At 38.2% G+C, this 23,095-nt stretch overlaps 1 protein-coding gene across 1 annotated transcript in view; it reads left to right on the forward strand.

Moving 5' to 3' along the window:
• snx4 (sorting nexin 4) overlaps window positions 1-16,788 on the forward strand; it is a 41,536-nt gene extending 24,748 nt beyond the window's left edge. Inside the window, exons 8-14 of the mRNA XM_088930028.1 lie at window positions 316-377; window positions 1,774-1,839; window positions 4,593-4,682; window positions 5,521-5,620; window positions 6,059-6,204; window positions 8,080-8,194; window positions 15,063-16,788. Of these exons, the coding sequence (XP_088786154.1) occupies window positions 316-377; window positions 1,774-1,839; window positions 4,593-4,682; window positions 5,521-5,620; window positions 6,059-6,204; window positions 8,080-8,194; window positions 15,063-15,110 (627 nt within the window). The 3' untranslated portion in view covers window positions 15,111-16,788. The remainder of the gene's footprint in view (window positions 1-315; window positions 378-1,773; window positions 1,840-4,592; window positions 4,683-5,520; window positions 5,621-6,058; window positions 6,205-8,079; window positions 8,195-15,062) is intronic.
• The last annotated feature ends 6,307 nt before the right edge of the window (window positions 16,789-23,095 follow it).

Here is a 23,095-nt window from a genome sequence, read left to right on the forward strand (position 1 = left end):
TCAAGTATAATTTCACAATCATCAAGTATAATTTCAGTTGTACAGCTTTAAAATATTATACAGTGTTACAGTGAACATTAACATTGTTTTAGATTGCCCAGCCAGACTTAAAATACAGAATAGGTTTCCTGACGAGAATAATAGAACTTTCAGTATAGTTTCGTAAAGTAGATCTTTTGAGGCATTTGTAATGTTCAGACCTTCTCAGGAGTCCTTAGTGTAGCTAATCAAAGGACTAATCATGTCTGTTTCCTGAAAGATGTACAGTGAGAGGAAAAAAAAATCGAGTCTAATACTGTATTTCTTTATTTCCAGAGAGTTGCAGATCGTCTGTATGGTGTATACAAAGTGCATGGAAATTATGGAAGAGTCTTCAGGTGGGTGGAGAGTAGCCTGATTTCTATAGACTATAAATTAATCTGCCATCGTGGCACCAAAACTTTGTAAATTAATATTTTTACCCTGTGTGGTTTCCTTAGTTAATTAGCTGCAATAAAATTCTGGCACTTGGTGTGTTTTGCCTTTCTAAAGTATATGCTTTTCAAACATGCCATCCTCGTGCCTTTAACTCCTTGTAAAAACAAAAGAAAATAAACTTCCAACTGCCTAATGTTTCAGTGGAGGAGAGGTTGCTTTGTAAATTCGAGATGCATTTTGTATTTCTGATGACACCAAAGTCCCCCCACCTGCAACACATTGTGCAACACACCCCCCACATTGTGTTTTATAATATAATAATAAACTTTATTTTATATAGCACCTTTTAAAGGTGGCTTCTCAAAGCACTTTACAGAATGACAACAGCAACAATTAAAAATAAACAAAAATACTCAAGATAGACACGAAGAGAATACACAGAGGAGACGGTAGATGGCGGTACTAAGTATAGCAGGAGCAGTGGGGTAAAGAATGGAACCAGCTAAGTGAAGGCTCTTCTAAAGAAGAAGGTTGTGAGTCTGGATTTGAAGGAGTTTAGAGAAGGTGACTCTCTGATATCCTTGGGGATAGGGTTCCAGAGCTTGGGGGAATAACAGGAGAAGGCCCTGTAACCTATAGAGTGTAGACGGGCTTGGGGGACAGTTAGGAGACCAGAATTAGAGGAGCGAAGGTTGCGAGGTGGGGAGTAGGGCAATAATAGTTCAGATAGGTACTGAGGTGCCAAGCCATGCAGAGACTTATAGGTGAGCATGAGGACTTTGAAGTCGACACGAAACTTGACAGGAAGCCAGTGCATGGACTCCAGGATAGGAGTAATGTGATCACTTGCACTAGACCTGGTCAGGATTCTGGCTGCCGAATTTTGGACATACTGGAGTTTGTTCAATGTGGATTTAGATACCCCAGCGAGTAGCGCATTACAGTAGTCAATTCAGGACAAGACAAATGTGTTGATCAGCTTTTCAGCCACAGTTAGTGATAACATATGGAGTAGTCTAGTGATGTTTCTGAGGTAAAAAAAGATGTTTTAACAATATGCACATGCGGGTCGAATGTTAAGCCAGAATCAAATATCACCCCAAGGTTTTTCAATTTAGACTGAAGTTCAAGTACAGTACCATCCACAGACAGTGTTAAAGAATTGGCTTTACAAAGTTGATGGTGGGTGCCAATAAGCATGACTTCAGTCTTGTCACAGTTAAGATGAAGGAAGTTTTGAGTCATCCGAGTGTGTTATGTTCGTGCAGAATCGGTTTATAGATTTCAGATTTCTGTTGTGTTACTTACCCTTTAAAAATAACACTTGTTCTGCTGTGCTCTGCATGTGGCTGGTAGCGAATGGAGTGCCATTGAAAGGGAGATGGGGGATGGACTGCAGAGTGCTGGGCACCACATGGACGCGTGAGTATGCCGTGAATGCATATAAACTCCAGATGCTGTCAACGGGATTGTGCTTTTTTTGTTTCATGTAAAGCTTTAGAGCACATTTTCCAGATAGATGAAAAAACCTGGTTAGATTTCAATCAGGAGCCCTGTGTAAAAAGTAGCTGAATGCTTGGACCGTAGGGAGGTTTGAGTTTTTGTTAAATTTGTTAGAGCGTATTGGGAAGGTGCCAGCAGATCCCCTTCAGCTGCTGTGCCAAGAAAAGTAGTGACATAACAGAAAGCGGCTGTGTTTCGGAGCTGATGAGTCCCAGATTGCCATGCAGAGAAAACTATACTCTTCGTCTGAGGCCAGGTATCCGCTGTGGTGGCATTGACTTCACAGATACGAGTGAAAGATTATAGGAAATCGCCAAGCATGTCTCTAAATGACACGTACTAACAGCTCGCAAGAGGTCTGGGGAGGTACTGTGTTTCACATCCACTGAAATGTCTCTTGACAAGCAAAGACTGTGCGGCCTCTGTTCATGAGACTGTCGTAAAGCTATGCTCATTTGAGTTATTTTAATATGTAGAGTAAATTACTTCAATGAAATGGGCTACTTGGGCCGAATGGCCTCCTCTCTTTTGTGACCTTTTCTTGTGTTCTTGATTACTCTGCACATTGAAGTAACTTCCTTCTGCCGTGATGGTGTAACTTGTCTGTCCAGACTCGTCTTGCCATCCTGTCTGCTCTTTAATGTTAGATGTGTGTGGGTTGCTGTGAAAGCACAGCTCGCTCTCTGTAACTTGCCTTGGTTTTGGCATGTGTGCTGTAGGAGGTTTTCTTGATCTGTGTTGGTGAGTGATCATAAACATTCTGATCTTCTAACATGCTGACTATACTTACAAAAAATGTTACAGATGCTCATTTTGAAGAGGGCAGTTCCAGGAAATGGAATCAAGAGACTTTCATATCGTTCTCCATAAAAAAATTCAAATGAATTGGTTTCACTCATGGACCAGACTGTATGCCAACCTGTAATTTTATCACTTGTTATTCACAGGCATCCCATTTTCTGCTGCTGTTTGTACAGGAATCAGTAGGATATAGCCCATTAGTGATCGTGAAGGGTTGTAAATCTAACGTGTAGGACCTTTGTGTGTCACTCTGCTTAGTTAACCCCTGAATCAGCCTGGAGCCCTCTAGAAGTAACACCTAGAGAAAATAAAGCCAGTGATGCAATCAAGCAGACGCAGCCTGTACTTTTGAGCAACACCATTGACTTTAAGTGAGACATAAGAGATGGTGATGAATGCAGGACAATGCAGAACAAATTCTGTTTCTGTAGATTATTCAGGCAGCAACTAGGAACCTAATAGCAACTAGAGTAACTAGAGGTCAGATGATGCCTTCAGTACATGCTATTGGAAAAACAGAAGAGACAGCTTGGAAGTTCATTTCAAAGGGCAGCATAAAGTCGTATCTCAGAAGCTGAGCAAGGCTGGGATTGTTCAGTACTGGGATGGGAATCCAACAGGAGAAACCAGGGTTGGTTTTCCCTGGACCACAAGGTGGCATCTGGAGCACAGCTTCCAAACCAGTGCCCCAGTATGGTGACTGGGAGCACTGCGCTACAGGAGATACCATCTTTTGGATAAGATGCCCTAGTTACTTGCAATAAGAATCCAATAACTCTGTGAGAGTGAACCCCAGAGCTAAATTCCAATCTGGGCTTGCAAAATCTGCCTTCCCTAAAAAGTTTCCCCTTAATTTAATTGGTTAATCAAGTTTCAGAAGTGCCATATATTGTTATTAGAATGTCTTTTAACATTCTGTTAACCTATCTGATATGAAATAGGTACTTGTAACTTTTAACTCCTATAGTGAGCAATTTTTCACTAAGCATGCAAGCATGACGAAGATCTGGTGCTTCTCGGTTTTTGGACCACGTCTGTCTTCCTTGTTATGTTCGGTGTGCAGGTAGAAAAGGTGACTACATAAATAGATATCTTATCGTTTTTTTTATTTGTTTTCATTTATTTTAAAAGAAAGTCTTTTAGCCAAGGGATTGCAAATTTTAAAAACACAGCTGGTGTAACTATTTAGTTCTCTAGTTACATTTTTTTTTAAAGAAGGATTCCAGGCTCTAAATAGGACTAGCTCTCCCAGTTCATGTAAATTGTAAATGGGAAAGATAAGTAATGCCAACTCTGGTGGAAAGTTAATTTATTTAAAATCTTGCCAAGGTCTACTGGCAGTTGTGAACAAGCACACCGTAGTACAGCTGGTTTCCGTTTCCCGCAATAAAAAACAACTTTATCTTTTACAGGAAATCCTACAGCACTAATAGAAAATCTATCTTTTTTTTTTTGCACAGCTGTTCGTGTCTTTAAGAAAGAAATATATTTATATTTTGTGCTTAGTTTAACAAAAGTGCTGCAAATCACCATTGAAAATGACTTTTTTAGTGACTTGACAGTTTGCCAAAGTGTAAATTAAGCACCATGTAACTAAATTTATATAGGTGGATAATAAAATCTCCAGCTTCTGAAGTACAAATGCAGAAGGAAACATCTATATAAGCTTGTTATATTGGAGATCTGAAGTAGCAGTCAATGACATTTGGTGGTTTTCCTCTTTTGCAGAGGGCAGTCTAGTTTATATTCATAATGTAAAGATATGTGAGCTATGTATAGAATATGACACTGCTTTAGGACGTCTGTTTACATTTGCAGGGCATTGGCTACAGTGTTAAACAGCCATCTGGCCTCTTGATTCTTTGTTGTAGATATGCTGCCTCAGTGGATGATATCCTAGAAGAGGAGGAACACTATGCAGATCAGTTAAAAGAATATCTTTTCTATTCTGAAGCTGTCCGGTAAGTGTGACAGTTTTACCTGAATTCTGTGCAAGTGGTTGCCTGAGTACACACTGACGGTAAAGCTGTGTAAATCTTGCCACAACCATACATTGAAAAACTGTACATAAACCATTGGCCTGCACACGTATGTTGTTCCGAGGAGTATACAAGAGACGATATAATTTACCGGTTCAGCATTTTGTCTCAGTTACTGCCTTAAATCTATTAGCCTTTGTATCTGCCTGTCATTCAGAAGGCTGCAGAGTGTTTTTAGAAACTGAAATAACTGAGGCAAGAGACAGCAGTGGGAGATATAATACACTGTTCAAACTAGGGCTCTCTGTGGCCCTTTGCTGGAGTGCTTTCCCCAGACTGCATGCCGTGGAAATGTCTCAGGTGTGCCACGGAATCAGAAGAGATTGTGATTAAGAAGTGTGGACACTTTCCCTAACTGAGCCGAATATTAAAAATTGCTCGTTTAAACAAGCTCCCCTTTCAGGTTGAAATTCTAGTAAAAAAAACAAATCAGATGTTTCTCATTAAAATCGATGTCTCTGATTTTGTTTGAAATTAATGTTATGCCTGTCAGTGGCAGTGCTGATTAGGTTAAATGACTTGGCGGGCTGGGAGAGGCTGAAGATGTTTAAAGCCCAACTGACAAGGTCTGAGGAGCACCGAAGTGCTCTGTGGTGGTGGCTTATATTTAGAGCTTGTTCTTTTCTTACTTTACTGCAGCTTTGCTTGTAGAGCCTGATGTCTTTTTTTTCTTCAGGACCTTCATCTGCTTTGAAGTGTGAGGATTTTGCGCTTTGAGCAATGCCTGTCTCACTGTGACGTGCCTGTTCTCTCGCTGCAGGGCGGTCTGCAGGAAACATGAGCTAACGCAGTACGAGCTGGAGATGGCTGTTCAGGATCTAACCTCCAAGAAACAGCAGCGGGAAGAGCTGGCAACTGGAGTGGGTCTTTCGGTTTTCACATTAGCTTGTCCTTCTACTAGACTTGGAGAGTTGAGTTACATAAACAATGAAAAATGAACAGCTCTCTGCAAAACGACACACTGACAGATTAGGGGAGGAGGCATGCTGCATTGTTTTGTGTTAGCTGTAGATTGCCATCCATTTCAAGCATTCCCTTACACAATGATTTATGCTGCCTTTATAAACGTTTTTTTAATAGCTCAGAATTAAGTGAGAGGCCAGACCTGCAGTGCTTGGTGATAAGTTTATGGAGATGTTTACTGAAACAGGAGAAGAGGGGGCCAAGATCTGTTTCAGAAGCTGTCCAAATAATTTTTTTAACCGATTTCTCGAATGTACTTGACTTAAAACAAAAACACCAGTTTCAGACTGCAAAACAAATCCCAATTAATGGACGATATTCTTGTGTGTCCGCAGACTGTACGAACGTTCTCATTGAAAGGAATGACCAGCAAGCTTTTCGGACAGGAGACTCCGGAACAGAGGGAAGCTAAGCTGAAAGTTTTAGAAGAGCAAATACTTGAGGGGGAGGAATCTGTGAAGTCCAAAAATTCTGAATGCGAGTAAGAAAATGAATTATCTGATGGAAATTCCAAGTGTTGGAAAAATAAGCCTAATTAGGTAGTTCAGTATTGTCCATATCATGGACCCAAGTGATTGATGTGTCATGTGCACGGACACTTAGAAAATCCAACAAGTCAGCAACAAGGTGGTCTGGAAGAATTTATATTATTTATAAGTATTTATGAGTACTTGTAAAAAAACACAAATAGGTTAACTCATTCTCATGCTCAGAGTCTCCAGTCTTTGCAGAATTGTGAGACGTGGACTGGACTGCTATTAAGCTGTGATTCAAACTTCATAAACAGTTCAGTGAACCAGACTCTTAAGCATTTGCTGTAAACTACAAAAACAGATGAATCAATCGAAATACCGTACATCAGACTGTTAATTGTTATACTGTGCTGTATATAGAAGAGTAACATTTTTAGTAGAATACTTTAGACTGTCGCCACACTCATACTTATCCATTGGTCAAGAGCTTTGTGAAGGATAATTCATCAGAGCATTTCTCCATTGCTCGGTAGTCCATGGCCTGTGCTCTTTGCACTACTGTACTCGCTGTACTGTACTGGGGTGTGCTCAGGCAGCCTTGCTGACCATAATTATGGCCAGCCAGGCCCTTCCAGCATTTTATGTCCATATTATTCTTTAATAATATGAGCCACACCTGTGTGACATATACTGTGCTAGTATCCCTCAATTTACCCAGGTGTTTCCATTTTTTTGTCCACTACATGTAAGTCCAGGACTTGAATGATTTTTTCCCTAAGCCCTTCAACTTGTCTTACTTGCTAGATTCCATTTGCACCAGGTCCATTCATCTGCAAGTGAAAAACACTCTCACCCTATAAATTATGCTAAAAGCAGTACAGATTGGCCTGCGATGTAAATGTTTATGGGATATTGTTAACTGACCATATGCTCTACAGCTGTGAAGTGCTACAGTTTCCCGATTCATTATTTTTCCAAAACCTTCATTGAGCTCTACTTGTTATTCCCACGAATTTCTTTGATTCAGAATAACTGTGATAGGGTCTTGAACCTTTTGTCTAGTTATGGCACGGTCTGTCTTTTGTAGAGTTACTACAAAGTCCAAAGGACCAAGGAAATCCCTTGGTTTTCCTCCTCTTTATTCTGTAATAATATATAATGCTCTCCAGATTTATTCATATCCCCAATGAAATGGGAACACATAAAAATAAATCATATAACAAAAAATTGAAGGATTGAAAAAGCTTTCTTAATAATATTTTTAAAATGTTGTAGTATAATTGCACTGAGCTAAATTTTAGTAGTCGCAAATAACTGTAGTCCAGGAACCATCTATTCACACCACTGTAGCTTGTAAATCCTCAGCTGGCAGGGATTACACCCGCAAAACACCTCCTGTGCTGTGGTATGAGCTTCTGGTACTTCTCAGATGAGATTTTCATTTCATCCGACCAGAAGACGTGATTCTAATTGTCGTTTGGAAAATCGGAGTCACCTCTTCATATGATTTGGTCTCAGGAGAGACTGTGATTTGGTCTCAGAAGAGGTTCCTTTTTTGTATCTGGTCAGAAATGCCACATTCATATAGATGACATCAAAGGAATAAGACAATGGGTATGAGTAAATCTAGAAGCACACAAAACCTCAGATATGTCAAGTTGCAGGAGTCTTGACATATCTGAGGTTTTGTCTTTAATCTAAGTAATATGTAACTTGGATTTAGTTCGCTTTCAGTCTTATTTGTCTTTTAATTTGTATTTGTAGCAGGAAACACATCCAGCTTGTGTAACTGAAGCAGCAATAGTGTTAATATATCTTCCTTAAGCGTTAACATTTGTGGCAGTGCCTAATGTATGTATTGTCTTTTTTTCCCTTCAAACCAGTGAATATGTCAAGAATGCTTGGCTAGACATTGACCGATTTAAAGAACAGAAAAATCAGGACTTGAAGGAGGCCCTTATCAGCTATGCTGTAATGCAGATAAGCATGTGCAAAAAGGTGAGTGCTCTAATGCTGTTTTGCAGTTTTAATTTCTGAAGGTCTGATTTTGTGCTTGTTTTCAAGTGCAAATGTATTGTATTGACATAACCAGTAGTGTATTAACAGAGGTTGTTCTCCCTCTGAACTGAAAAACTGTTGTCCTGCATTTCTCCATATTTTTATCAGTGGCATTTCATTATTAAAACTTCTTAGCTTTTTAAAGTCAGTGTCCTTCCATTTCTGTTCTGCTCATTAAACCATTGCAAAGGAGCTGTTTGCAAGCACAATTTCCGCGTGCATTGATCTGGGTTAGAGTAGCTTGTCACTTCTTCTGAAACTGCATGGAATGTTTTAACATTCTCTATTTATTCTGGCAACCATGGTGTGCCTTTGCTCAGTGTGTATTTATCAATTCAGCAGCTTGAACATAAGATTTATGATCTCATGTTAAAGAGTTCAAAACAATACATCAAAATCATGAATCTCTTGACTTACATTGTTTTCATCGGGGCTGAGATTTAAACTTGGTACTGTATATCCTTCAATAAATTGTGGGATTTCTTTACAATTTCTGGCTGAATCTGCTCTTTGCAGATTAAACTTCTACAGTAAAAGATCAAGTCATCTTTTACTGTTTCATATAACTGTATGAAAAGTTCTCTTTTGTAATTGTACCTCAGATCAGATCTTTAGATTTTGTTTTGTTTAGATTTTGTTGTTTAAAACTTTTTATAGTTGTGATGAACTCCGAAACCTTTTGTCAATATGCCTCTAGCAGGGATTAATAAATGGGTATTAAATGTTGCATTTAGAAACAGAACTTGAAAAGCACACTCGGTACGAGCTCAGTAACATTATTCAATTGTATCTCAGAATTATTCAAAGATTTTAAGATGCACTTGATGTGAAACAGCCATTATATGTGCCTGTACTTCTACAATCAGCTTTTTGAATTGCAGGTAAATAAAGTCAGTCTGAGTAATTTTATCTACCGATATCACAGGGGTCATTACTGACACACTGAAAGATGACTCCAGATTAAATTTGAGGCATTAGCTCATAATATTCTTAGCACAGTGAAATTCCTGGTAAACTTAAAAACAACTTCCTTAACATAAAACAATTGGATTTATCTAACAGTCAGCTTACAGGATATATATTGTATATATTTATACTTTAATGACTGAATGCATGTGTCAAAGTACCTCAGTTTAAAAATTGTTTGAGACAACGTGGATGACCTTATTACTAAAACTATGAAACACTGCATTTACATGCAATCAATGTTCTGAATGCACATTGTATTACAGTATAGTGTAAATATTCCCAAGTATCAGAAGAGCTATTCCAATGAATCCTGTGTCTTTCATTCTTGTGTAAGTGGTGTTTCTTTCACAGTTGAACTTAATACCCATATGCACATAGCAATACAAAATACAGTATGGAGGTGAGAAAAAAAGAAAATGTCCAGCGTCATAGTTTGTAAAGTTGTTGAGTGCATGATTTATGGCACATCAGCAGTTACAAAAAAAATTCAGGAAGAGAAGCAGCAGGAGAGAAATGCACTCGATTGTCTTTATTCTTGCTGCTTGTTGGCATTGATGCCTTCAATCTTCCATTTGCTTTTCATTTTATTAATTTATTAACTGTTGGTGTGTCTCATATCATGTGATTGGGATACGGTCATAAAAAAACAGGCTAAATTGTAAATTGTTGGGAAACCTTGTTTCCCTGTTTATGTGAGCATCGAATAGCTATTCAGAATACAGTTTGGTTTTTCAAACACGACAGGAATCCTATATACATACATAAATATATTTTTACACATACTGTATACATGTGAGCACCCGAAGAAGGCTCCACAGCCGAAACGTTGTGTTCTCTTTCTTCTCTTTTCAGCAGGGAATAAACCTATTACTTGTTCCTTTGCAGCCTACGCATGCTGACACAGCTCCCCACCTGAACTATATAAATTTAGAGACTGAATCTTTTGGTATAGATTTTCAAATGACAAATAAAAGCAAATAACAGTAAGCACATTTTTTTGTAAGAAACAAAAAAGTTTGTCTGCTCAGGGTAATTATTTTCAAGGTAATGCTTTAAACCTTTGTCTTGTTAATCAAAGACGTATAAGTAGCTATTTTCTAAGTGCGATTTTCCAGTCTGTCGCTGAAGCAATTATTTTTGCAGGACAAGCTCAGAGGAAGTACTCTGGGCATGATTGACTCGTTGGCTCTTATCCAGCATAATAATTGTGTGTTTTTGTTACACCTTTGGCGATTGCAGCAGAGGTTGTCCAGTACCGGGTATGAAATGATCTGGCAGCATGGGACTGCATTACTTCAGAGTTATCAGATCAGCCTAAACCAGCACACAGCAGCCTGTCACGCACAACTGTAAGGGAATATGGCTTTCAGGCTAGGATGCAAGATAAGTTTCCACTGTTCTACTGGTGTGTATATATAAAATACACAGTATGCAGAAAAAAGCCATTTGAAAAGTGAGGAATGTAAGCAGTGTGCATTGAGACAGGCAGTTCAGCTTCCTCGGAGCTTTACTTTTTTCATCATTAACAGGCATCGGTTTAGCTCAAAGCAGCTAAAACATAAAAATGCTGAAGAGCGTGATGTTGCTGGGTGAGCTCTAGCTCGGTGCAGAATTGCACAGCTGAAATGGCGAGGAGTCATCTTTTTAAACTCTAGCTTCTGCTTACTTTGATCACTGAGCAATAATAAACAATCCTCTCCCTTTTCCCAGCCTCACCCTCTCGCTGTCAAAAGGTCCGCATTTCCCTTCCTCCCTGAACATTTGGTTATTAAATATTTCTGATGTTAGGTAAGGAGATAACACAAAGTTCAGCACTATGCCCGTAACTGCAAAATGTTCAAAAAAGATTTCGAATTTGAGCACCCTACTGTTAAAAGCAGGAGAAAAATGAGACAGGACAGTACATTTAAAAATCTGATTTTTTGTAAAACATATCTGAAATGAGTTTCAGTCTAATGTATGTTTTCAGCATGAATATCAAGTCCATCCTTACTGGAAACTCTTCCGAGTTTGTGTTCATATTCAGGTTAACATCTATATTCACTGTAGTAGTTCAGGTGGGGAGTTGCGTCAGCATGCATAGGCTGCAAAGGAACAAGGAATAGGTTTATTCCATGCTGAAAAAAAGAAGAAAGAAAACACGTTTCGGCAGTGGCTGAAGAAGGCTCCACGGCCGAAACGTTGTGTTTTCTTTCTTCTTTTTTTCAGCATGGAAAAAACCTATTACTTGTTCCTTTGCATCTATATTCACTGTCAGGCACATTATGTAAAATAGCTTTACAGGCTCTGCTGCACTGATTAGTTTACCATCTACATAACACTGCTAGGCCATGGTTCTTTCTTTGTCTGCCTGATCCTGAAAAATTGCTACATGCCTTTATTTCATCAAGATTATACCCTTTTCAATCCTTGCTGGGGCATCTACTAATGTACTAAACAGGGTTCATCATGTCCAGAATTCTGCTTCTAATTACAGCTACTCTGTCTCAGTTTATAACTCCTGTTTTGTATAAATTGCATTGGCTCCCTGTGAAATCTAGAGTGGTTTTAAGGTACTCCTGTCCTATAAGGAACTATTTTATACATAATATACAGTATGGCACGGTCCAGATTAATGCAGAGGTGACACTTAATCAGAGATCTTCTTGTTCAGGTCTTCCAATTCTGCCAGAGAGCCTTCTCATGTGCAGGTGCACATCATCAGCAATCACCCCTACATACAGTACATTAGAGGCTCTGTGACTGTGAACAGGGGCAGCAGGGTTGAGCAGTGGGTTAGGGAACTTCAGGAGTTTCACTTATGTCACACCAGTAAAATTCCCAGCTGTATAAATGAGTACAAATAAAAAAAAGCTGAATATATGCAACCACCAAATAAAACTGCTGCTGTTTGTTTCTATAGTATGTGTATTATTGGACAGTCTTTTGAAAATGTCTTATAAATACAATGAAATGTCCATAATGATAATATTGTTTTTTTTGCAACAAGCTGAAAGAAAGCTGTCCATTGATCTAACAATACATTACAATATTTTGCCACTCAAAAATGACTCCTTTTTAAGTATAAGTTGCCGATCTTTAAAACTTGCTTGTGGGCGGAAGAATAATAATTTAGAACTACAGTCACGCCTGTCAGAATTTCTGTACAAAAGCAACTAGGACTTTTCGTATATATTCATATTTTCTGGCATTATATTTTTCTGGTGCTATATTCTAGATATGTACAGTATATGTAAAAAAACGTTTTTCATGAATTGGTACATATGGGTCTCACTGAAAGAAGTAATGGAGAAGTTTTAATTTGCAGCAAACCTAATTGTGTAGAAAAAATGTGTAACAGCAGACACATAATTGAAGTGGGATTAATTGTAACAGGAATTCAGAGAGGTCTGGACTGGCTCCAGTTAAATATTACAAATTGAATGTACACTGCTGTAATTAGTTAGCAAAAAAGATCACATTTCAGGTTTTAGTTTAACGACCGGTAATTGGAAGTGAATGAAAAGAGGTCTTTCTGCAATGGAACTTTTTTGAGCACTGCCATTGTAGAAAGATTTCAAATAGTATAACTTTTCAGTGTGATTACTTTTAATTAGGTATTTGCATTTTCTGATAGTGTTGATAGTATTTTAGGGACATCTGAAAAGAATGTTTTTTAATCATAATGTTGTTGTATCTCATTTTCTACTTGCTATCAGTTGTCATTTTCAACATTATTAAAGCCAAAACTACATTTTTGTTTTGTAAACTTCATAAAATCAAATACATTCTTAAATTTAAAAATGATTGTGTTCTAAATTTAAAAAATACATTCTAAAAATAATCAGTTTTAGAATGGTATACCATATGTCCATTTCAGTTTCTAAAGTCCTTTATTTTACTGTAATTGAATTACACTAAAATTTGATTGCATGGGGCTTCCTAATTGATATACATTTAGGACTGTGATTAAACACCCTGAATGCCGAGTTAAATGAAATTGGTGTTTATCCAATAAGCAGTAGATAAACACCTCAAAAGTATTATTCATTTTCCACTTGAGTGTGTCCCCTTCCCAGTGCAGTTTTGTTTGTGATCTTTTTTTTAAATTTTGTACACAAACACACAAGAAACACATACACAAACACCAGCACCATGAATCCTAGTAGTTAAGAGCTCCATATACACAGTCTAGATAGGAAAGTCCAAGTGGTGCCAGGACAGGGAATTCAGCCAAGCCCAACACAACACCTCAGCATGAATCTGTAGTCAGACCAGCCAACCAAAAGAATTCTGATATACATGTAGGACTTTTTGTCTTAACTTATTGACTCTGATTAAACCTCTTCAATGCTGAATAAAATGAAATCGGTACCAATGAAATGGGTATCATTATTCTACATTAAAAAAACAGTACATGACCCATGGATTTCATGATGCTGTCAAAGACAACATCTGGAGTTGTGCACCTGATTGTAAAAAGAAAGTAAAAACAGTGCTAGTGTGAATGTACTACTACGGAGTTGCAGCACACTACTTTATACCAGGGAAAGACATCTGTTATGGTTCTGCATTTACCTGCAGAGTGTAAACTCATTTAAAGTTTTTGAGTTTGATGGGGGTTTTTTTTTTAAATCACTTGAGAACAATTTATCATTTGCAGTAACAATTTGAAGACCCATTTCAGCAGCAGGGTTTTTACTGGAGTAATCTAAGTGAACTGCCTCGCTTAAAGATATTCATTTGGATTTGAACCAACAGTTCTCTACTCGAGAGTCCAGACTTTGACTCGTACCAGAAATTCTGATTCATTACTAGCAGTAAATACATTTACATTTATCTTCATGGTACAGTACTATATTCATGTGTCACATTGAAGGTCTCTTAAAATAATCCCGTTATAATGTTGGATAATGCTGGAATGCGTTTTGGTGGTGCTGTAAATGAGGACCCAGGGACTGTATGCAGAAAACACTGTAAGTTTAAAATGTAACTATATTAGATACATTTAGGACTTAAGGTATTTAAGTGTCAAGTCGCAACTGGCCTCAGGATTCTAACCGAACTGCTAATTTCATAGCCTGTTAGAGGTGAAAAACTTGAGTAGGCATGGTTTTATTTGGGGAATCTGGCATTTTATTATGTCGGTGAACTCAATTTTGTATCCGTGTCAGTGGTGCTTTCCTGACACACATAGTGTGATTGTTTGAATGTGTGCTGTTTTTCTCATGCTGAATGAGTACGAGTTCAAATCTTTCAACGGTTGTATCAGACCAGGTGAGCCCTGTCAAATAACTGCTTCTGTGCACAGAAAGCTGTATAAAACAGAAAGCTGTTTAGTTTGATTCGAAGTGTGGGGAGTAACGGGAATTCCTGTAAAAACATTGACCATATACATTGAACTGTCTTTATCTTACAGACAATACAAGACTTCTAATGATACAGGAAATAATTTGGTTCTTGTTGGTTTGTTCCCCAGGGGTTATTTTTTTCAGTGGAAACCACTTACTTTCAGGTTGCTAAACTCTGAAATAATATGCTACTTTAACTCAAGAATGTTGTCTTGCAAGTAAAGAATGCTTCTTTAAACATTCAAGTCCATATTCATAAAAATCTCAAATGACTATTTTTAAAGACAGACACTTGAATAGCGTGATTTCCGATTGAGGTCTGCTGCTCTTCAGTGTGTCCAGCCTGTTCTTTTCACTTGGCAACATCTGAAAGCCTTTGCCTCCCTGTTTTGAGAAATGTAACCAAATTTATTTACAGTTGCCATCTTATTAACTTTTATGAACTTATGAGGTACTTCTGGTTTTATGACTGCTAGTTTTTAAAAAAATATTCTTCTTTTTCTTTTTAGGGAATTCAAGTGTGGACCAATGCTAAAGAGTGTTTCAGCAAGATGTGAATTTCATTCCAAATGAGAGCTAACAACCCCCACAAGCAAAGCACAACAGCAAGAACAGGAGACACTACATAACTCAGCATGGACAGACACTCTTAGGAACTTGTCTACTGGATGCCTGGAAATCTATGTTTATGGTCACCCACAATTTCATATACAATGGCACAAAATAATGTTTTTACTGTAAGCATAATTGTTTTCATAAAAACAAAAAGAAACATTAATTGGTTAAACGATTCCTGTGGCACCATGAAATGTGTCTACATTTCGTGTCTTCAATGATTTCCATGTGGACTCACAAGTTTCCTTTTTGTATTTTTTTTAATTATTCTAAAATTGCCACTTCTTCTATGTTTCTGAATCCACTTAGAAGACAATTTGTTTCTAATATTTTTTTCTTTGTGGACCTGAAGGGTTTTTTTTTTTACCTTAGAAGTGCATTTTTCAAATTGCATTTAAATACTGACATTTATATGAGACTTTTACTTTTCTTCAAATGAAGGTGGGCTACATTAATGCCAAGTTTTAATCCTAGATTTACTGTAGTCCTTTCAAAAGAGACTCTTTGCTGATTACTGTAGCATAAAACCAGAAAACATGTACAGCATAACAAACTACTTGAAGAAATACAAGTATTTATATTAGATTTGAGATTATTTGGCTACAGCTAAGAAACCTTTTCTCTTAAAAATAATTTAGCTTTACCAACATGAATATATTTTAAAGGTTTACAAGATGTAAGTCAGGCATGTAAGTCAAAGTAATTTTCTTTAATTCTTAAGGTATAAGGTTTTTATTCCTAGTTCTGAAATATATTACAGTATTTTTCCCCTTGTAATTGACATCCGCACCCTCATAGAGCTTTGCCAAACACATTGGGTATCACATTGAAGAAAGTCTTCCCCTCTTATTTTCCAAGCACAGGATGTCCATGAGCACATCTAAAGCCTAGAGTTACTTAAAATGAACTGGATAAGTAGTGTACTGGTGAACCTTTCTCACTGGATACAATATTATGAGTTGCAATAGAGTATGTGTACATTTATAAGGTTATACTGTACATGGAGAGAAGACACAGTTATACAAAGCTGTTGCTAGAAGTTTAAAAAAAAGTGAGTTTTCACTATTCCCTCAACCTTAGTGGAAGTTAGTGGAAGTAAGGACTGAAGACGGCCTGTTGACCTGGGAATTTCCCTGTTAAAAGATCTGCCGTAATGTTGCTGTCTGTTAGGCCTGCAGTCCTTAGCTAACACATACTGTTGAGCCCTTCATTCCATATACAAAAATTAAATTATATCTGTATGTGCGGGTGTATACTGGTAAGAAACTTAAATTTGCCTACCTGCCAAAAATAACACTGTAAATTGCGGGATACCAGATCACCCTGACAAGTTAATTTCACAAAGTAAGTGTTGCCTTCAAATGTATGAGACATATTGTTTCCTTTACCTCCAACCCAGTTAAATTCTAATCTAGATTCATTTTCCGCTGGAGTTTATCAGGAAAGACGGAACCATTTAGTACATTTGACAAGGGAAAATATTTGTATAGAGCAGCATTCTAATAATGTGCCAAAACGACTAATGAAAATCCTAATTGATTTTATAATGTACAATATGATGGAATTTATATCTATACTCTCAAAGATCGCAGTGAATAATAATAAAAGAGTTGCACAAAATGTGTGTCCTTTATTATTAATTGCGGGTAACGACTACAAGTAGAACATCAGTGAATATGTGTCAGTTCTCTTTTAATGTCACTCATTTCTAAATAGAAAGAAAAGACATGAGGTGTGAGATTTCCAAAGGTAAGCCCTCTTGATCAAACGATTTGGCATCAGCTATTGTCCTGATGGTTTAACCACCAAAAGGCTGGTGCGTCTTTATCAAAAGGGTTGTGGGAACAAGCCACCCAGCTTGGTGGCTGAAAGCGAGATTTTGGGTTCCTTCAAGAAATCATTTGATGACATCCTTTGATCAACAATCTTCTTACTACCGAATGGATAAATGTGAAACTTTCTTCTGTTCTTAACCTGGAGATTGGACACAGTGCTGGTGTTGCTGTCCAGGCAGGGGAGGGGGTACAGTGTGTCGGGGCATGGCTGAGTAAGACAGATTACTGTGTACTGCCTGCAGGGTGGGGATGTTCGAGGGTCCTCATTGCTCAGTGTTTTCGCAACATAATAAAGAAATATAAAATGTGTCTTATCGTGCCACGGGTTCTGTAGTCAGAGGAACTGCCATTGGCAATTGACAAAACTCAGTTGTTGAGTCTCCCAACAGTAAACTCCATCAGCATGTTTCCTGTTCTTGCAAGGCTGTGCGTGTGTGATTTGACAAGCTGGGTGCAGTAATGAGAACAGAGGACAGGCTGGGGTATGTATTTCTCATGTACAAAGGGCTGCTATATTCCACTGAGTAGACAGTATATCAGTGTTGTAACAATACCAACAACAGAACTGCAGCTTTAACGTTTGGCAGCCACACATCATACAGCACTTGACAGATGCTCTCCTGTGTGAAATCTTCATATTTTGTGTCATAGAGTTAGAAAGCTAAACAATGCCACGATGAGGCTCCATGTAGCTATTTCTAGGTGGATATACAGATGTTTGCTTGTTTGTGTGTGCGTGTATAAATGTACAAGTCCAATGTTTTGTTTTCAGTATAGCCTGTGGATGTTGTATGTATAATTTAGGAAAGGTTGTGGAAGCAGAGGTAATCACATTATCGTTAACAATGCATTTCACTCGTGAATCATGATTCTTTTATATCCCCTGTGAGAGCAATATTTTTCAAATGTAGCATAGCCAGCCAAATACTGTTTGAATGACTTGCAAAGTAAATTGCTTATGCTGTGAGTGAGTGTGTCTTTAGCAAAAGAACAGAACATGCATTGTATAGCCCTGAATGTACTGTATGTTTGAAGGCTAATATTAAAACACAGGCCAGCAGTGCCAAATAATCAATGCAAGAAAATTAATCTTCTCAGTTGTCACCGAAGCAGTTGTGAAATGTATGTAGTTTTATGATATGTAACATGAAATCACAAACTATAATCTACCCCCTGAATCAACTCCAGTAAAGATGTGCAATTTGTTTAAGACAGGGCTTTGAGAGATGCTCAACATTTCTGGGTATGCTTTACATGTCTTGACATCTAAATGGTCAAATTAAACCAATATGTGCATGGTATTTGTACTGAAGAGATGAGTGATGGAAAGGAGCATTCGAAAGTAAAAAAGATTCTTTAGCAGTCCTTGACATGTGTAGGCCATAATGTTTTGAGTAACTTTGCTATAACCCTTTCATATTCCAAAAACAAAACAAATGTCTTTTTCTTGGGTCAATGTTACACAATGTAATATTAATTGCTTCTTTTAAACTTGTGGGCTGTAATACAGTTCTCGACTGCCACGTCTCTTCCCAGAAACATTTGATCTCGCAAGGCTGAAGTTGCCCTGTGGAAAATTTCCTTGCATGTTTCCAGACGCCATGATGCAAACAAAGCAACATGCAGAGAAATGTCAATGTAGCATGTAAATGAATAGAAACTGTAAAAAGAACCTTCGTGCTGTGCTTGTACTTAGAAATAGGGCAAAAGCAATATAAACACTTATCTGTGGTTTTACAGAGGCTAATTAACACTAATGTAACTGTTAGTGTTATATAATGACTAATTATCTATTGATCATCGGACCAGTAAAGTCAGTCTCTCGATTTCTGAAACAGCATTATTGTGTTTTTTTTCCCATTTGAATAATATAATCAAGAGGTGCGATAAAAAGATTTGTTTTTCCTACTGTAAGTGATCACTTTCAGACTGAGCTTTCATGCTTTGTAGGCAAGGCTTGTTGTAGGAGGACAAAATAAGTTTGATTTCACATCCAAGCTGGTAGCTGAAAGTAAGAGAATTTCCAGGCATGGAACTGTCTTAACTTACTGAAGGGGTGGTTCCCTCATACAGAGATCAAGCTGCACTAATCGGACAGCAGGTGCTATCCCTGCTTAATGTGCCAGTAAGATCTGTGGTAATTTCTGTAGGTGGCTTCATGTTTTCATTTGGCTCATCCAATGGTTTTAAAAATGCAGACCATGTTTCAGATATATTTTAAACAAAGTATCATATAATGCCTGCATATTTAAGGAAAGTATAGTGTATCTTGCGACATAAACAGACACAAATAGCAGTAAAGCAGTGAAATTGTTCTTACGCCAAACAGGATTTTATGGAGAGGTCTATTAAGAATTGAAAATGCATAAAATTGGTATCTCAAATTTCACCTGACATCTTGAAATACTTAGTGGTCTAACCTATATCATGTTTTTTTTTAATGTGGTCCTGTTGGTCGTGGACTGTGATTTAAAACTCCATCACAACAGAATGGATGGAATGAGAGAAGCTTTAATGATTCAGCAACATTTCAGTGCCTTTAAATTTAAGATTACTTCTTTAAAACTTAAATATAATACTGAAGTTATATTTTTAGAATGTACTTGCTCTACCTGTTTATGAACTGCCTGTTCATCAAAATATAAGCTTTGTTAGAACACCATAGGTAGTAACATTAATAAATAACTTTGCAGTAAATGCTGCCCTCTTGTGTTCACAAGTGCAAATTGCATGCATTGTATAATCTTCTGCATAATGTATACAGTAGGACGAATTTTCATTCTATCTCGGTTCTTGACAAACCAAACCAGTTGGTTACTGGGTCAACTGGACCAAAATGAGGACAAATCCAGGACCAGAACTGGGTATCCCTGAAAGTAGTTGGAAAATGTAAAGGGAAGAAGCAAACTGATTTTGGAAACAAAACTAGTCGCTACAAATGTTTCTGATTTGATAACTTTCAACTTTAAAATAATTTTAATATGTATCTGTATGTGTCCTCATCTGAACTGAATCTTTTTTTCTTGTCTTTTGATCTATTTTGCCTGATTAGTGGTCAATGATCAAAAACCATCATTTAAGAAGGGGCAGCTCAGAGTCCTGGACTCTTAGCTGCAGCTGGAGGTTGTAGGTTTGAGTCCCAGCAGTGAGGTTTGCTCTTGTAGCAGTGAGCAAGTAGTATTACTGCTCTGATGGCTCCAGTGCCCCCAGCTGTGTCTCATCCAGAAGCCTGCCCTGTCCTCTCATTCTTATCAGCACCACAGACATTGGGTTGACCTGCTGTCTGTGAGCCACATGGCGAGAGTGTGCACTGGGTGTAATGATGGATAGAATGTATTTTATAGGTAATATGTGGTTTAGTCAAGTCCATGTGCCAGAGACAATTTAACTGCAGTAGAGGCTACAGTGTTTAGATGTACAGTAATGAAAGTTTATAGAGCTGAAAGGTTACCCATTGATCTGGAAGAACTGACAAACGAGAAACACAGTCCTCTGAGACCAGGCAGGGTGCAATACATCCCATCTTTCTTTTTTCTATAGGCCTACATTTTATTTTAGCACATATCTAAACAAGATGCCACAGTGAGGAGACCCACTGGTGGGTTAGGTTTTAGAACACTTCTGGAGTTAACATATAGGTTTCCATAGATGGAAGAAGAAACACTCTTCTGTCAGTGAAGAGTTGTGGGACCATTATGGCCTGCATGCACCGTTGCAAAGAGTCTACCAGCATCTGGAATTCTGCCGGAGGGACGTTGGACCATTCTTCCATGAGAAAGTCATGCAGCTCATGCCTGGTTGATGAAGGAGGAAAACACTGTCTCTAATAAATGCTCTGCTACGTTCAGATCTAGGGAGTGAGAAGGCCCTATGACTTCTGAATAACATCAGCATCAGACTCACCAAACCCCTGGGTGACCACATGTGCTCTGTGGATGAGGGTACTGTCATCCTGGAAGACATCCCTCCAGGCAGGAGAGAAAAAACATGCTCACTGCTCAATAGTCTGCTGCCTGAGCTCTTTGCATCACACGAATAACAAATACGCATAGTATGTGTGATGAGCGGCTTGATCACTGCAAGCTTACTCCTTACTCCTTACTGGTAACTGCTCATGTCCCAGGTTCACGTTTACAGATTGACATTGACTTCCAATTGATCTATAGTCACTCGCCTGTATTGCCTTGCACTTCCAATCAATGCAGGGATGTCATGATCCTGGAGTATGTGCTCCCTCCCATTGTTGCTGCTCTTGGCTGATGAGAAACTTCAGCAAATTCAACTGTCTTGGTCACTGAAGCTCCTGCTCCTGCACTCTACCAATCACCCCTCTTTCAAAGTCACTGAGGTTTCCTCTTACAGCCACGGAAGAGGCTTGTCTAGTGTTTTCTATGTGACCTCAGTATGCTGAGATATTATTTGTTTAATTAATGCTTGAGTGCCAGCTCTGCAGAAGAACTTGCTTTCAATATACAGCCCCTCATGTAGCCAGGAGTTTCTTTTTTTCTGTCCACTACTTCTGAGAATTTCCATTTCTGCAATATGGAAATGCCTCTTTTCTCAACAATATTTTAGTTCACTAATAAAGTTGTTTCCTTCAATAGCACAGTGCCCCTGTTATCACAGTGGTCGGGATTTCTGATCTAGACAGTGCCTCACACTAATCCAAAAACACTATTTACCAAAGCAACCTGACTTTACTTAGAGGTCTCCCATCCAACTGCCAGCTTCTCTCCGTCTTGCTAAGCTTCTCACAATGAGACAAAATCTGGCGTCAGGTTGCTGTTCCTGCCGCAACACATTCAAAATCCTCGAAACTTCACTGCTACAATGTCCTGATACTCTTAGACCAGCCGCTGCATTTCTGAACACTTACAAGCAGTACCCACAAATCCCTTGATTTAAAGACGTATAAAGTACACCACGAATGAACAGATGGGTGAAATTTACATTTGGATTCAAGCACTTAATCTTTCTGTTAATTCAATATCAGAGTACACACAGCAGCAGAGGTAAAACTGTAATCACTGTTGGTCATTCTGAACACTGGCATATTTATTTGGAAGAATTTTTTCTGATTAATACATAAGAATCTACAAAACATTGGTATAATAAATAATAAATCATACCTCAGACCTACAGTCCCCACAATATCACCTTCAAAAACCTAAGAGCCAAGGACCTAGTTTCATAAAAACTAGGCCTTTCAGCATATTAGGAAACTAAAAACTCCCCTCCCCCTGCCCATATAACTCCGTCTGAAGACTGACGAAAGCTTTTTTTAGTCTGCTACAATCCAAATGGCGTACAGAAATCTTTGTTTTTAATTAAAGCGGTAAACGGATTTGCACATAACCATTTGCGCCGCCTGCTTTGTTTTTTGCAGTACCTTTGTCAGAGACGGACGAAGCGCTCAGGGACGTCTGCCACGTGAACTGGTCATGTTCAAATGTCATCACAGAGTGTGTGAGAGAAATGGGCCAAACGGGCATTTTGACTTTTTTCATCCTGGGTGCAGCAGCCCATGAGATCTAAGATAAAAGAACTCAAACTTCCAAGCACATTTGGCACTAGGCTGCTGTTGGCATAACATCAGTCAAGAGTATACCAGCTTGCTTCTTTCTGCAGTGCGATGGGCAGAGCTGGGGCTCAGAGGCAGGGGCTTAATAAACGTGCATCAAGCTGTTTGGAATCTATATATAATGCAGATTGTTTCCGCTAATCAAGAACACCGCATATTCCAACTGCTGGAAGCTATGCATCTCTTTTTATTATTAAGGCGGAGCTACTTTAAAAATATGGACAAAAAAAAACACATTTGTTTGGAAAAGATAAATGATTCAACCAAACTTTTTTAACAAGAACAGCTGATCAAGACTGGTTTTTAACAGGCTACGTTTAGGATTATTTATAACATTTTGACAGTAACAGTGTGAATTATGATTAAAAAAGGGAACAGAGTATGGGATTGATTGAGAGCTTTAAGAATATCAGTAAAGAAGTAAAGAAAAACCGTGGGCCTGCAGCAGTGTGGAATATTGGTTAGATCTCTGGACACATAACTGCATGTTAATGAGCTTAATTCTCAGGGG

The sequence above is a fragment of the Atractosteus spatula genome, chromosome 13 (genome assembly GCF_055471065.1).
Source record: "Atractosteus spatula isolate fAtrSpa1 chromosome 13, fAtrSpa1.hap1, whole genome shotgun sequence".
Classification (NCBI taxonomy): Eukaryota; Metazoa; Chordata; class Actinopteri; order Semionotiformes; family Lepisosteidae; genus Atractosteus; species Atractosteus spatula.